Source organism: Solea solea, chromosome 21, assembly GCF_958295425.1.
Source record: "Solea solea chromosome 21, fSolSol10.1, whole genome shotgun sequence".
Taxonomy (NCBI): domain Eukaryota; kingdom Metazoa; phylum Chordata; class Actinopteri; order Pleuronectiformes; family Soleidae; genus Solea; species Solea solea.
The window spans coordinates 18,096,344-18,113,704 of record NC_081154.1 but is presented as its reverse complement, the minus strand read 5'-3'; the positions used below and the strand labels follow the sequence as shown (position 1 = coordinate 18,113,704).

At 39.4% G+C, this 17,361-nt stretch overlaps 2 protein-coding genes across 7 annotated transcripts in view; one reads left to right on the top strand and one right to left on the bottom strand.

Annotated features, from left to right (window-relative positions):
• Positions 1-2,077, top strand: part of si:ch73-103b11.2 (myosin phosphatase Rho-interacting protein) — a 41,104-nt gene extending 39,027 nt beyond the window's left edge. For all 6 annotated transcript variants that reach the window (XR_009234183.1, XM_058620527.1, XM_058620528.1 and 3 more), the window contains one exon: positions 1,432-2,077. The gene's annotated coding sequence lies outside the window, so the exon portion shown is untranslated. The remainder of the gene's footprint in view (positions 1-1,431) is intronic.
• Positions 2,078-4,440: 2,363 nt separating this feature from the next.
• Positions 4,441-10,580, bottom strand: prr35 (proline rich 35). The gene is made up of 3 exons (XM_058620545.1): positions 10,519-10,580; positions 6,046-7,606; positions 4,441-5,704 (listed from the first exon to the last, which is right to left on the bottom strand). The coding sequence occupies exons 2-3, from the start codon at positions 7,524-7,526 to the stop codon at positions 4,906-4,908; spliced, it is 2,280 nt and encodes a 759-aa protein (XP_058476528.1). The 5' UTR covers positions 7,527-7,606; positions 10,519-10,580; the 3' UTR covers positions 4,441-4,905.
• Positions 10,581-17,361: the final 6,781 nt, after the last annotated feature.

Here is a 17,361-nt window from a genome sequence, read left to right as displayed (position 1 = left end):
TATAGCAAACATGTCTTTGAGTGTCCACACAAACAGTGCAGATCCATTCTTACACACGGTATCTATCACCTGCTTGTTATATATATATATAAATATATATATATATGTATATATATATATAAATATATATGTATATATATGTATATGTGTATGTGTATATATGTATATATATGTATATATATATGTATATGTGTATATATGTATATATATATACATGTATATGTATATATATACATATATACATATATGTATATATATATATGTATGTATGTATATATGTATATATGTATGTATATATATACATATATATACATATATATACTCTATACACACATATGTATATTTATATACATATGTGTGTGTATATGTGTGTATACTTGTTAGGACCTAAATCTGTGTACAGAGTCACATTATGGGGACTTGTCTTCCTTGTGGAGACAAAAAATCAAGTCCCCATAGCGTAAATTACTACATTTTAAGGTCAAGACATGTTTTATAGTTAGACTAAGGTGAGGGTGAGGTTAATGTTAAGGTTAGGATTAGGATAAGGTATCCAGGATTAGGTCTCCAGGTCATCTGAAGTCATGGAAATGTAAGATTTTTACCTCAAGCAAAAACGAATGTGATGGTCAGTGTTTATACTGCGCTGGTGACAACAATCATCAATTATAACAACACTGCAGTGGGTCAGAAAGACATTGTCTCTGTGGAGGAGTTCTTTTTAATGCCATTCTCTCCAAGTATCACTAGAGGGCGCCTGTGTGCCGCTGCTGTTTGATTTGGACAAATGTGTGGGCAAAGCATTTAGAGTGGAGAGGGAGAAAGTGGCTGAGGTTAAAAAAAGGGCCTCTAACTGTTTTGTTTATTCTAAAAGTTTAGTTTTATTCACACTGTTCCTGGTTACTCCACATATGAAGTCTCATATCATCTTAAAGAAGAATTTGAGCCATGTGCAAAACATCTCACACCAAAAGTTTGCTCTATTAATGTAAACTTTATTTCTGTAATATTTGTGTCATCAACATATTTGTATGTGAAAAGGTCAAACTGAAAAAATGTTTCCTTAAACTTAACAGTTAGTATATGTAATAAAGTTCAGTGTTTTTGAGTATTTTTTTCTGTCGTCTTATTGAGAGACATTCAGTTTAAGTCCAAATGAGTTAGGACATAAAAATGTAGATTCCACAGAGAACATACTCACATTTCCCTGAGGTAACAAAGATCAATGTGACTTGCTCGGCTTTTTAAGGGATGAGACTTCTGATGATTCTTGTCTTGAATCCTTGAAAGAAGCTTTTTGTTTGTGTGTCCATGACGATATTCCTGAATGACTGAATTTCATTGTCATTACGAGAAGAAAAACTCTCCGTTTCTTGCCTGTGCATCATCAAAAATAAATAAATAACAATTTCTTTTTCTTCTCTTTAACAGAGCCTGAAGGAGGGACTAACTCTGCAGGAGTGCACGAAGCAAAGCTTTTTTATATCAACAATTTCAAATTTAATTTACAATTATTATTTACTGAAGACAAAGTTACAGTGGGCTTGCTGCTTCCATGATGTTTAATGACATCTCTTTGAAATACATATTATTATTTTTATATTCTTTTTGTTTCAACCTGGAAATCTGTCAGATAAGCTGTGACAACAGACAGCAACACACGAATAATGAATAATATATATTTCCCAGTATGAATGCTGTATGCTGTGTTTCCAGATCTGTTGGTTTGGTCCGTGTTAAACGTTGCACCTGTGCTGCTTTACATACATAACTGCTGTACTGTGGTACCAACTATAGTTAACTTCCTTATCTGTGACAGTTAAAACATGTCTGTGTCTTTTTTAAACTCAGCCTGGTGTAGTGAAAGTGAGTGAGTGAATCGTTGCCGTGCAGCCAACCATCTAAAAAAACACACTCACACACTCTCATGTTTTGCCTTTAGCTTTGATTACTCACTCATTCACTGAAGCATTGTTTCAATAAGCTTCTGCAGTGTCACAAGATTTATTTCCATCCAGTGTTGATGATGGGAGAGTCCCTGCACCTGGGGTTCAGGTCTGGACTCAGGTCTGGACTCCTGGCAAACAATCCATTCAGTATATTCATGTAGTCAGCTGACCTCATTCTTGATCCTAGACCTGACCAACTGTCAACACTTCCTTTGGCCAGGAAGTGCATTAAGTCACCAGTTGTGACTTGGTAGTGACAGTATTTCCCCCCTCATGTATACTATTTTGGACTTTGTATAATTGTACGGAATTGCAGAATTATGTTCCCTCATTTTCCCACTTTATGGTTATATGTGGGCCACACGGTTGGTGTAGTGGTCAGCAAGAAGACCTTTGGTTTGTGACCCGGTCAGAACAAGAGTCTTTCTGCGTGGAGTTTGCATGTTCTCCCCGTGTGTGTGTGTGTGTGTGTGTGTGTGTTTTCTCCGGCCTCCTCCCACAGTCCAAAAACATGCCATATGGGGATTAGGTCAATTGGACACTCTAAATTGACCATAGGTGAGAGAGTGAATGGTTGTTTGTCTCTATCTGTGTGTGTCCCTGTGATGGACTGGTGACCCGTCCAGGGTATGACCCCACCCTAACGCACTCTGTCAGCTCATTGGAGGATAAAGCGGTAGAAGATGGATGGATGGATGGTTGTGTGTGGAATCTCTAACACTGTAACTCCCACTGATTAGGTGTTAAAGATTGTAAATGTCAGGCGTGAAGCTTGGCCCAGTTCCTCACCGATCACTAAAATCTAGTCCTCAGTGAGTAAATACAATCATTCATGAAACACATGCAGCATAGTATTCAAGTCATGCCTTGTGTGTGTGTGTGTGTGTTTTGTTTTTTAACCTGTTCCTTACTTAAAAGTTATGTATGAAATATATATATATATATGATTTTTCTTTGAGATTTTTATTGCAATGTATATTAAATTAATGAAGTGTAAATGTTCAATCTGCAGTCTTTTTTTTTTTATGCATTTAAAGAAACTTAACTTCCTAAATGAGCTTCCACAGTACAAACCCAGGGTGTTTAACTTCATCGTTTGGAGCAAATCAAATCCATTTCATTTGTATGGCACTAAATCACAGCATGCATTATTGTAAGACGTTCACTACTGAAGAGAGAGAAACAGCACAATGACGCTCCGAGTATGTACAGTTTCAACTTTTACCGTGAATGTGGCGAGGCGTCAAGTAACTGAAGGGCCAACAAATAAACTGTACATTTATCTGATATCTATAGTCATTTGTCAGACAAACAATTCACATTAAAGCAAATAGAATAAGTGACAGCTTTTAATCTGACCCCTCTTGACTAATAACAATACTTATTTGCACCGTAAACTCCCTGCAGGACAAGGTCAGATGGAGCGAGTCATGCATGGTTTTTAAATCTTGAGTCAGCATATGTCAAGCAATAGATATATATTATTATATTTTCTTATTTAGTTCATGTTTGTGTGAGGGTTGAAAGGGTCTCCCTTCTTAAAGAGGGGAACACCATCTGGGTGAACCTCAATGTACAGGTCCCATGCCAGGGGGCAATAAGTGTGCCCACACCCACTCTGTCCCTCTCACAAGGGGCAAATCCAGAGTGGAAGAGAGTCCATCCCCTCTGAAGGAGACTGGTTCCAGAGCCAAAGCTGTGTATCAAGGCGAGCCCGACTATATCTACCTCGTGCACCAGCTCAGGTTCCTTCTCTGCCAGAGAGGTGATGTTCCACATCCCTAGAGCCAGCTTCTGCAGCTGAAGGTTGGACCACCAAGGTCCACCGCCTTCAGCCACCACCCATCCCATAGGAGGACAGAAAAGACAAGCTTAAGGAACTTTCAAGAAACGTGCCAACGTCTGCTGGGAGGTTAAGAACACCAGAAGCACACGGTCTCACATGATGTGAAAGTTGAAAGAAGATATGAGTTCTATAACCGTGCCATTAAGATCTGAATGACGGGCCTGATCAGCTCAGGATCAGCTCAGGATCAGCTCAGGATCAGCTCAGGATCAGCTTTAAATTAAAACACATTGCATTTCTTCCCCCACCAGAAAAGAATAGCTTTAAAAAAAAGTAATATACAAAGTAAATAAATTGTATTCAAGTTGCATATTTATAAATTGATATCTTTATTACCACTTTCTTTCTTTCTAATTATGGCAGGTTGGGTCTTTGATAGACAGCTGTATTCTGGAGTTCAAGGACAAAGGTATTGGTACCTCAAGGTTTAAGCTCAAGGCTACTTCACCTTTACCATTTCAGGCTAAACAGGACAGTCCCTTAGTTAATCCCTTAAGTAGACTCTAAATGATAATAACGATCATCATCTCTGCAAAAAGGCGATGAATTCATGTTCAAACAAAATCACAGTACATTTCTTTCACACAATATAATGAAAATCATTCTTTTATTATATATTATTATAATTATTGTCCATCATTCATGTTCATTGTTCTGCTTGCATGAAAAAACAAACACTTCTTACTCCGTGTGTTGAAAGGATGTCATTTATAACACTTTTTATTTTCATTTCAAGTGAAATGTCCACATACAACCACTGACCCTTATAAAATATTTTACTTACATTTATTTTAATTACATCATTAACAATTCAATTCAAAGGATTGTCTTCCTGCATAATTTGAATTGACTTCATTGTTCAAATGATCCTGATTGAATTCACTAAGTGCTAGTTTTTCATTTTAAATTGTGCTTCAAAGAATACTGACATTCAGTTTGTAGATCATAAATCCAGACGATCGCTGGATCGTTTTCTGAGAATGTTCGAAACATTTGTGCAGGTAGACGAGCTGTGGCCGTCCATGCCAGCCACTTAAAATCAAAGGCATGCCAGTGATAATAGAGGACAATATAGAATCAATTATTTTACAGTCTGAGGAGCAGAAGCTGTCAGTTGTCAGTCGCTGTCAAAGGGCTCGGAGGACACTGAGCTTCCAGTCGCTGTATGGACAGAGGTTTGGTGGATGTTTGAGTCGAAGCAGGGACGTCAGTGAACACCACGGATCGGCCGTCAGGGCAGAGGAGGACGCTGGAGTCTGCCTCACACTTGGTGGTTCTGTTTGGCCATAAGGCCTCAGCTGGACTCATGGCCAGACCACCAGGACAGAGGAGATCTGTGTTCACCATGGATGCCTGACTCATTTTAATCAAAATGTCCAACGACTTTTTACGACTCTCTAACGAAGCCTTCATTGCCTTCTTTTTACTCTCCTCCTCCGCTTCTTCCCTTCTCTCCTCCAGCTCGTCATCCTCGTCCTCTGTCTCTGTGCCGTTGTCCTTCAGACTGCTGTCCTCTCCGGCAAAACCTATCGACTCCCTCTTGACTGAGAGGTCGAGAGGCCCATCGCTCTGCTCAGCTGTCCTCTCCAGCGCCTGGTTTATGTGGGACAATTCACTTCGGATTTTGCTCAGGTGATCCCAGAGGTGGTGCTGGGCAGAGAGATCGTCCTTCTCCAGGTTGGAAATTCTCTGCTCAGCCTCTTGGTACTCCTCTAAGGCCTTGGACAGGTTGCTCAAGAGAGCTCCCACTGACTCTGAGGCGCCGTCTCCAGTCGTCCGGACAGCAGTCAATTCATGGCCGTTGGGTCTTCCAAATGTTGACACAGAGGATACTTCACTTTTGGGACTGGAGACGGGATCACTGTACCACAGTTCAGTGGGCCAGGACGGAAGCTGCACATCGGGTAAACTGGGAAAATAGGACAAATATGTATATATTTATATATCATTTATATATATATATTTTTATTATATATGTATATTATATTATATATTTTTTTATTTATATTTTTATTTTACATCATATATATATTTATATATTATATATGTATATATACATATATAATATATATATATATATATATATACATATATATGTATACATATATAAAAACAGTACATTTTTAAACTAGAAACCTATTATGAGATAAAAAATAAATTCATTTGGACAACCTGCACTTTCAACAAGAAGGACAATCCAACACTACAACTTCTGGTGATAAGTAAAGCAAAATATCGTTTAAACAATACCTGTTCTGGAAGGGAAGATTTTCTGCTGCCGATAGTGTGGCTACAGCCTCAATATTCTTCAGGACATCCAAAGAATAGCCCATGGTTGGCTTCTTCTCCATGGGTGCCTCATGGTTCCCCAGTGGAGCCCCTGTCCTCTTTAGATCCGAGCTTGCTTTGCCTTCTTTGGCTGTAGCCTGCAGTTTATCACCTAGCCTGTAGCTCTGGTCTCCAGAGTTTCTCTGTGGTGACACCCACTCAGCAGTGGAGGCCACGGTCGTCCCTGGCCGCAAAGCTGGCACCTTCCACAGACTGACTTTGGGCTGGCAGGTGGATTGGGGATTGTTTGTGGATGATTTCAGAGGTTTGCCGGCATCACTCTGACAGGCGGCTGGTCTGAAGGTGTGCTCATACAGGAATGGGTAGTATAGACGAGGAGGGATCAGGGTTCTGTCTGTGTGCACGCTGGAAGCCGGGTGCATCAGTTGAGCTGCTGATGCCAGGAAGGGAAGCTGAGTGAGCTGTGCATGGGTCTGGGCAGTCACAACTGTGGCAGGAGCTGAAAGAACTGAGTTCATGTAGGAAGGGAGGCTGGGGCTGATGGGATAGCCCACCCCAAGCACTGAGAGGTTGAGTCCAGCGGGATCCTGGTAATCAAGGAGGTTTGGAGGAGGAGGGTAACAGGGAATAGAACTCACTCTAGGCAGCGATCCCTCTGGTTTGGCTTTAGTGTGACCGGATGTTAAGCGTCGCCACTGTTCAGAGAGCAGCCCGGGGGCTGTTAGACAATTCTTGGATAGTTTATAATGTTTAAGCTGATCCTCTACTTCTAATGAATGTGCTCGTAACAGGTGGTCCTCCAGGGAGAGCATGTCAGACATCAGAAGCACTGATTCTGGTTGTTTGATTTTCTTGGCAGAGTGATCTGCAGCGTCTCCTGCGCTCCTACTGTTACTAAAGCTCTCTGTTGCCGGCCCGGCAACATCCCCTCGCTCTCCTCGGCCTCGGTTTTCTTCCTTTTCTTGTCCCTGTTTTTCCCTGTCCTCTCTTTCCTCGGCTACGTTCCTCTGTTGCCTCTGTCTCTCTTCTGTCGGTGTCGCCTGCTGTAGTTCATCTTTTCCTGAAGCGTGGAAGTCGTGTGCCTGCTTAAAGGGTTGAAGCTGGTCTGAGTGCAGGATGTTGCCCTTTTTATAAGGCCAGTCTGACTCTATGAGCAGAGATAGAGAGTTCTTACACAGGCTGTACTTCATGTGGTTGTATAGGTGCGATTTCTCCATGCATGTGAAGGGGCACTGGAAGCACTTGTAGTTGTACGGTTTGCCCCACGGTCGAGGAATATAGTGAGGCTTCTTAGGCTTGCGCTCCTTGTGTTTGTTGGCAGACGTCACTTTGCAAGTTTCGTCCTTGGACATGATTGAGTCTCGGTATCTATAAATTTCTGGAGATTTTCTGGCCTGTCTTTGAAGTAATGAATCAACTTTGTGCGCCTGGGAAGATTTCATTCAATGTGCATGGGTCTTTCCTCAATTCTCTTGGGGGAGAGGGTTGAAAAAGCATGTTCTTGACAAAAGTGAAGCCAAATCTGTGAAACAAATAACATAGTATTTTGAGTGAAACTACAAAAAACTGCTAAAACATGATTATGATCTTTCACCTGCATGTATCACATATTCTCCACTTCCTTGAAGAACTGAAGCACTGTCTGAAATCCAACATGTCTAAGATCATTCTATACATGTGTGTATATGTGTTGTCTGTTGTCTGTTAGGTTAGCGGAGGGTTTCCACTAACCTAACTGCAGGGAGGCACATGCTGCTGTGTTCTCACTCTACCTGCCACTACTCATTAGTTCCAGTGCAGTGCAAGGCGCTCGCAAGGCCCAGGGCTGAAGAGCTCTTGGAGACATCACAGGGGATTGTGCACCTGTGCAGGGGGTCCTGACAACACTTTTAGGCCTACACGAGCTTAGCGGTTGGACCCTCGCAGGTCGGCTACAGGCAGTGTAGGGCCACGCTTAGGATTGCATGGTAGCGGGTGGGGAAGAGAGAGAGTTGGGGGTTTGAGGCCTGGTTCCTAATGAGTGCCTGGCATTATACCTCGAGGGCATCATTAGTGCCAGGCCTGCTGGATCTGGGTCAGGACATGGTGCATAACTTCGACTGATCGCCTGTACTCATATTACAACATATTTCCATATTTTGGAAACATTCTGTCCCTAGACTACGACAACTTTCTGAAATCATGCCTGTCCCCAAGATGCCCACTGCTACACAAAACTATTTAACAATATAAAAGTCTGAGGCAGCCATCAGAACTGTTGTTTTAGCAAAGCTATTATGACACAAAAAAATAGAAAGTACGGTGATCAATTATGCAGTTTTAAAATAACATTTTCCAGGAGAAAAATGACGTGTCATGTATGGAGAGTGACCTTCCCTTAAACTCAAACACTAGTAAACTGGAGTTTTACAATGTCATTGTAAAAAAACTGTCTGTCCTACTGTTTCATGTCAACAAATATCTGCTGTGAATAAAGTCTGTTATTCCACATTTATTCAAGACATGCTTGAGCATCCTGTTCCGTTATCATCACACAGAATTATCTTTGGTTTCCACCTGCTGCTGTGATTGAACAGTTTTTTCTGTCTATCGTTGATGTCAGCCCGCAGTGCGAGAGTTATTTATTTACACCAATGTTTGTTTTACACAACATACACTGGAAGAAAAAAAGATCTATCTATCTATCTATCTATCTATCTATCTATCTATCTATACAAAAACTATCTTAACAAAATTATAATTTAATTATAATAACTCTACACCCGTCCTCCCAAAAAATGTTTAGCACATCCAATTCTTTCACACGCCAATTTTCAGTGATTAGCTTGTTGAAATTAGTTTTAAATTGTATTAAATTAAATTGTATTAAATTAAATTAAATTAAATTAAATTAAATTAAATTAAATTAAATTAAATTAAATTAAATTAAATTATGGCTATATTATTTATTGAATTATTACTTTTAAAAACAATCCAGCAATTGTCTAATCAGAAAATTGGTTTCACATATGAGGCCAATGTTCTAAATTCTGACAAATGACAGCTGACGATCAATAAAATCCTCAGCCTACAGAGGAGGTGAATCAAATATAGTGTTTATAAAATGTTTATACAAAATATGTGTAAAACAAAAAGCCAGGCAAATTGTTTGTGTTAATTGTGTTCATGTTTTTTTTTTTTGTTTTTTTTAAAGAACTTGTTAAATATAGACAAAGTCTTTTATATCAAATGCAATAGCCAAACTGTCTCATTATCTGTTTTGTATGTGTTTTTGTTTTTATCTAATTATTCCATTGTAATTCATCTAATGTGTTTTACAGTCAGCTAAGCCAAAAACTCATTTCCACGAGTGAAAAATAAATAAATAAATAATGTTACTAATAATAATTATGATAACAATAATAATAATAATATTTGACTCACAGTGTGTTCCCCAATAATCAAGTATAACAGTAAAACCCTGTAGTTTTGTTTCATATAATACTGTAATTTTGTATTTTTCATTTCAAACTTTCCCCACAGAACTCTCTCTCTGTTTATCTTTATCCCTTAAAGGTGACCTCGTCATTTCATTGTTCATCTTTCCTGCTCTCCCACTCACTCTCACACAGAAGCACTGCGTTCCAAACCGGACCCTCATAATTGGCCTGTTACTCTGCAGCCATTTGACGGCTCAATTGTCTGCCCTCAGGGCTCTGACCTGGGCCTCCAGCTCATAATGGAGCCGAGCATCTGCAGTTACAATGCAATCAATAAATATCATTTACTCTATCCTGACCACTGGTGTCTACTGGACTGTCCTCTCACTGTGCAGATGCAGCCCAAAGCTTTTATGAGTCCAGATCCAACTAACTTCACCACTTAAACATCTATTGCTGCAATTAAGGAAGTTCACCAAAGTAAAAGCTTTGCACAGCAGTCTCAGCCCCTGGGACAGACCACTGTATTTGTGCAGTTACATCAAACACTAAAGTGATGAAATTAAATGAGTTAAAAAATATTTTTTTTTTACAACCAAAAGCCTCGCATTTATTACATATGTGAAGTAAAGGGTTTTTAACCCAATTAAAATGAGCGTAATAGGCTTCACAACTACATGTAATAATACAAGTGTGAACCATTAGTGGCAAAGAACTGATTTAATTAAAGATAAAAGCAAAAGTAAACTATACAAATACAAGAAATATAATATAAATGTAATAATTCAGATACTTATTGTTTAAAAATGTGAAATTCAGCCTTAAGATTGAATGTTTCCAGAAGTAGAAAATGTCACATGGATTACAGGTACCCGCGTTTCCCCGTGACGGGAATGGCTCCGTGCGTCAGGGCTCTTTACAATTTCTTTTTCAAATATCGCACGAGCTTAATCCCTTAACCTGACCGCGTGCAATAAACTAGATAAAGGAAGATACGAAATGAATGACTTCGTACCTGGAGAGCGTCCCGGTGTGGCTGCTCAGCTCCTGCGTGGCGGCACTGAGAGGGCACGCAGCGCGCAAATGGGACCGCAGCAGGAGCGAGTGCGCACATTTATATTGACTGCGAGCAACGCCCGGAGACACCCCCTCCACACACACACACACACACACACACACACACACACGTGATAATAAAACATTTCACAGAAAGAGTTTATGATTTTTCTTTCACCAACAGATGACATTTTGTCTTTATTATGAGTGAAGTTAATGTTTTTGTATTTTATGAGATTATTCGCAGGAGCTCAAATGCATTTATATGCTCATATATATATACATATATATGTGTATATATATATATATATATATATATATATATATATATATATGTATGTGCATGTGCAGTTTGAAAATAACATTTGTGAGGGGAAAAAGGAAATACTTCGTATGTGAATTACGACACGCGCGCGCAGGGCGCACTCATTTGAACCCTGACTTACACACACCTTTACATCCCCACACACACACCTCTTGTAGTCGTTGTGCGCGTGCAAAGGCCTTTACACTTGAACATTAGCACCACTCTGACAGTGTTATAATCGCCAGTAAAGGATACATAATAAATACAGATAATGGACTCATCCATGAAGCAATATTTTATTACCCACAAAAGCAGTGGTGTGAAACTGACAGTTGCAGTGTTCATCAGTGTTGGATCATATGTTGAGCATGAATGTTATTATCACTCTGATGTTCCTTTAATAAACATACACAGACAACATACGTAACAATCTCCATCTCTCATAGAATACAAACAGTCAAATGACAGTGCTAATCCAGGCATTTTAATCCTAATCTCTGAGTATGACCTGGTTTATCTTCAGAGCCTCTGTCATGACACTGAGAGGTAAGTGTCTCATATCTGCAGCTGCACCAAGACATCGATCACTGACACATGCACTCCTTCATTTCTTCTACCATTTTAAGCTCACCTGGTGAATTTCTCTAAACTTTGTCTGCAGTCTCTGATTGAAGTAAATAAACAGAGAGAGATGAATCAGCCCTAACTATAAACTTTATTAAAGAGGAAGGTTTTGACACCTGTGCTACAGGATCCAGATCCACTTGTGAGGCTGTTGTTATTATTATTCGCGGTAGTATTGTGATGATTATTATGCTATGAGTAAAATTGAGATCAGTATAACACTTGCTCCTGCTTATATAAATGATAGTGCTGTCAGTTACATTTTAATGGTGTTAATCTTTTTGGCCGAGCGTATAGTTATGTGACTGTTGCAGATTCATAAATCCATATCCGTGGATTTAGTATTCGTAAGTGTGGATTTGTATCCTTTTTAAAGTCGTAACTTTTTGAATCGTATTCTCACGGTTGTCAATTTGTATTGATGTTGAATAAATCACAACAGAGTTATCTAACCCCATACATTTGTAAATGTAAACTCCCATACTGAAAGTGTTAAACAGACTTTACATAGATTAGAATGAATATACACAGACGTAGAGGTGCCTATAATAATAATAATAATAATAAGAGTAATCACACACATACTGAAAACATTGAATGAAGGAAAAACTAGAACAAGGAAATGTGATCATTTTGTAAAAGTGAATCAAGGGAATGCTACAACAGTGTTTTCATTTACAGTATTTATAATATGTACAAAAGGAAACTTCACTTGCGACAAAAAAGGACTATTATTGTGAGTGTTTCTACAACGTATCATGTGAGACTCTTTGTCAGTATTCCTGCAGTGACGTCTGTAGAAACAAATCCATGCAGCCTTACAATAAAAAAGTTTGAAGAATGTGAACACAGAACTCTCCTGGCAAGAGTTGGAAAAATGGTTGGTCCTTATGGAACGGCATCTGGGGAGGCTGACAGGAGCAGTCAATTAACACTCAGAGAAAGGAACTCCAGGGCTTCAATAGAACTGCTACCAGGGAGATCCAGCTGTGCACATGCCCCACCCAACACACACACACACACACACACACACACACACACACACACAGTAAAATCCCTGTGTACAACCAAAGCCCTACAAAGACATGCTTCCACCGTTCTAACCTATCTGTACCATTGTTTTAATGCAATGTTATGTCTGTCTGTCTGTCTGTCTATCTATCTATCTGTCTGTCTGTCTGTCTGTCTGTCTGTCTATCTATCTATCTATCTATCTATCTATTTATCATCCATCCATCCATCCATCCATCCATCTCACAGAACCACGTGTGAGTTAGCGTGACTAACTCACACGCGTGTTTTCAGCCTGAGATCTGCGGCTTTGTGTAAATGTGCATTTGGCGCCATCTTGTGTGGAGGCGTGCGTCTACAGTCACTGCACGGCACACACCTCCGCCATCTTGGTTCGGGAAATGGGAGTGACTTCGCTTGGTTACGAATCGCAACACTTCCGACAGGTCATGCACACACACACGCACACACACACACACAAACACACACACACACACACTGTGTGTCTTTTGTACATGAATACTGTGACAAACTGTGCACAAACTCACATCTTCAATACTGCTCAATTGGGATATCTTTTTATATTATAGTCAATTACAATGATTGTTTAGACCGGGGGTGTCAAACATATGGAACCAGCCCCCTGAAGGTCCAATCTGAATTTGTGTAACCTAGTGTTGTAGTAATGCTGTGACCCCTTAAGAGCCGGGCAAGTGTACATGCAGGGAGGGAGGGAGAGAGAGAGAGAGAGAGAGAGAGAGAGGGAGAGAGAGTGTTAGGGAGCTGCACTGTGTATGTGTGCGTGAAGAGAGCGAAGCCGGTGTCTGAGCAGAGTTAGCATAAGTCACTATGAGGTGGGGAAAATGTGTTGAGAGAAATAAACTCTTGCCTGTTCATCCTCTATCTGTAGAAGGTAGCAGTAAGGGTGTTAACCTGGAGCAGCCACAGTTCCAGGCCTGGAGAGGCTGAACGTCGCCCCTGTGCTTCCCTGACCACTGTCCACAAGCACAGCAGCAAAGTCCACACTACATTGAAGATAATCAACTACAATGACGCAGTTATACATACAGTAATACCTCATTTGTCCACTGGGCTCACATTTATATAGGAATACTACATAGATGTGTAGTAAAATAATGTTGTAATCATATGTGAAATACTAGAATGTTTAGTTCCAGATACGTGGGACTAAAGGTTTTGTACCTTTGTCGATGTGTGAATGGTAAACTTAAGCATAACATTTTCAGGTTTTTCACAATATGTTTTGTGAAAAGATTCATTAACTGTAAAACAAAGGGAAAACATTCTTGACTTCTTGTTGTTTAATTATTAAAAATAATAATTTCATTATTTTTATCAATCAGTATTGATTATCAGTATCAGTAATATCAGTATTGCCACTAACTGTTGTCCCGCAACAGCTCTGTGCTGTGCAGGCTCTCAGCTGTGTCTGACGTCTATGTACTGTATATACAGTATGTATATACATATATATATATATATACATATATATATATATATATATATATATATATACATATACATATATATATATATATATACATATACATATATATATATATATATACATATACATATATATATATATATATATATATATATATATATAGGCCTGAGGTGGAATAGCTAACGTAGCTGATGCTGCTGGGCACATTAACTGCACTCATACTGTGCTTAGCCTGTATCAATTATTCACCACCAAACCAAATGTATCTTGGCGTAAGTCAGTGTTCAGTATTTACCATAGTAGAGTTCTTGGTGTGATGAGTCCCTCACAAGCAAACTTTTCTTTTGTTAGTTTGTTTTTAAACATGTTCTCTGCAGCAGTTTGACTGACTGTATGTCTTATAGTGCACACATCAACACACGGCTCCTCTTGTTAATCTGTATTTGATCTCTGGATGTTATATATCTACTGAAGGATTCTGCTATGAGTTTCATTTTGAAAAGCATGTGTGCTGTTCCTGCACAATTGTTTTTTCTATATCATTATTTGCTGTTATCACTTTTGTGTTACTGAATTTCTGCATATTTAAGAAATATTGTATTTAGTTCACACCACTTTCCATTCTATAAAAAATGTCAAATGTGTTTTTATTTTCCATATAATTTATAATATATATATATGTGTGTATATATATATATATATATATATATAATAATAACTCTTTTTCTTTGCGCTGAAGGGTGTCAATATTTATTTTTATGACACATTTGTAATCCAGTGTATTCATTCTGTTATATATTGTTTCTCAGCAATTAACGCTGCTCCAGAACTTAGCTGCTCGTGTGTTGCTGAGGACCAGAAAGCAGACTCACATTACACTGGTTTTAAATTCACTGCATTGGCTCCCTGTGTGTTGTACAAATCATTTTAAGTTCCTTTTTATTGATTTTTAAATGTCTTAACGGTCTTCTTATCTTTTTCTACACATATTTAGTATTTAGTAAAAAAGGTGTTGTGCACCTTCACTTGAACATCACAGGACTCCACTGTAAACACGTTCTATTTATTCCAAGGTTAGACTGGGTGTTATTATTATTGTGAGTATTCACAAATCAAACGTTCTTCCTTCATCAGAAAGGTCATGTTTTCATTACAACATCATTTAGTTGAAAGTTATCTATTAGTGGTTACTAATTGCTCGCTAGCTGTCAAAGGCCTGTGGCCTACGACTGCTACGATAACAAGCACTTACTTAGGTGTTGAGAGCACACCGTGAAAGCTTTTCAAAGAGGGTCATGTGTTCACTGAGGTTTCACTCACTCACTCACTCAGTCATCTCCTACCACTTTATCCTCCACATGATGGTCACAGGGTTGTGGTCGGGGTAGTTCTGATCGTCACCCCCTCTCAACTTTTCCCAATACAATAGTCGAAGTAAAATCCACATTGCTGTTTTGTCAGTGTGTGTGTTATTTATTAGTATAATGTGTGGACAAGGGCCCGTCATAAAAGCTTTGCACTGGGGGCCCATCATCACTACGTTATTCCACTGTGGGACGACAAACGCGTTCAATTGCCCTGCATCTAATCACAAGCATCTAAATAGAGTCTTTATTATATTATATGTATATATTTATATATTTCCAAACTCAACCTAAAAAGAGGGTTAATGTTGTTGTTTACTGTTCAAATGTATCCTTTTCACCTTTTTGGCCTTGTACCCATTTTTTTAGTTTAGTTTAATACTATTTAGTTTTGTACAAAAATAACATGTTCTCTCTTCAGACATGATGACTTAAACACATAAAAACATACAGACAGTAGTGACATCACATTGTTTATGGCTTCATACCAAACAAAAAACTTCCAGCATTGATACATTTTCCACAATCCACTGCATGTTCTGTCTTTAGTGGCTTTACTTGAACTTTATATGTATATGAACTCAACTCTGCTAATCTCCTTCAATCTTTGGCTACGAACAGTCGACTCCTTCCTCGTTCCTGTCACAGAAATGCTTGTGTGATGCCGACATTGATTTATTCTGACTTCTTATAATAAATAAGTTAATAATGTTGTAGTCTTGTGGCATGTACTATCACTAAGTTGAAATAACTTAAACATATCCATGCAAATTGTTACGTCATTTTTTTAAGTTGAGCCAGCACATCATTTGTTAGAGTGCACTATTACACTAATCAGTGCTCATAAGTTCATTTATTTGTGTTTGTATGCCACAATATTAACACCGATCGCCATATCATTTCATTTCTTTCATTTCTGATTCTTAGCTCCTCTCATCTTTCCTCTACATAATTTGTATTTGAATAAACGGACGGGTCTTCAGCTCTGATCATACGTCAGGTGTGAACACAGGAAGGATGTTGATGTTGATGAGTTTTCTCTGCAGATATCTACTCATTACCCTGAGTGCAGACATCAGTTATGGAGCAAATTTAACACAAAATCATTAGGTGAGAGGGGCGTCGGTCCGTGGCATTTATTGTGGAATGAGATGTGCTTGATCTTTTACATCATCATTTATACATCTCATTGTGAAGAGAGCTGGAACTCACACCAACGGTGATGTGGGGCCCCTTTCAGGGAGAGGATGGTACCTCAGTTGCCTTTTGTTTGTTCATCATCTCAGTCTCAGTGTGTGCCAGCTGCCCCTGCAGACAGTTCAAACCCCCCCAGCAGGGTCTCTCTCACCAATGCACCTGTGGGTGTCACCTGATGGGGGGGAAAGCAAGTGAAAATGAAAGGAAGCAGCTGATTCTGTCAGAGCAGATTACGACCGCTGTCTGTCATGGCACTGACCTCCAGGGTGTGTGCATGTGTCTGCATGTGGAAGTCTATCATCAACTGACCCTGTGTGGGTTTTTGGAGTACGAGCATATGAAGTCACTGACCCACATGGAGTACATGTGAGTGAGTGAGTGAGTTCATGTTTACTCATCAATCCAGGGTGTGTGAGACCATGCATGTACATTAGTGCCTTGATTCCACTGAGTGAGTGAGTGAGTGAGATGTCCATAAACACATAAACCTGGAGGCCGTGCATATGAGTGTGAATGTGTTTATCATCTGTCTTAATGCAGTGATCTGTGGAAGAGAGCTGCTACTGGTAGGTCATTGATAATCCTAATCCTAATCCTAACCTCGCTGAGCATCTTCATATTGACGTCTGGCCTTTATTCCCTCAGCAACAGGGCCCAGACAAGTACAACATATAGTAGTAGGCACCAGGGCCTAGAGGTTGGTGTCAGTCAGATTCCCCCCCTGCAAGACCAGAGATGGTTGTGGGGGTGAGGGTGAGGGAGAGGGAGAGGGAGAGGGAGTGAGAGAGGCTGCACTCTGCTGCTTACTCCTGGAGGACTACTGTTCAGCTC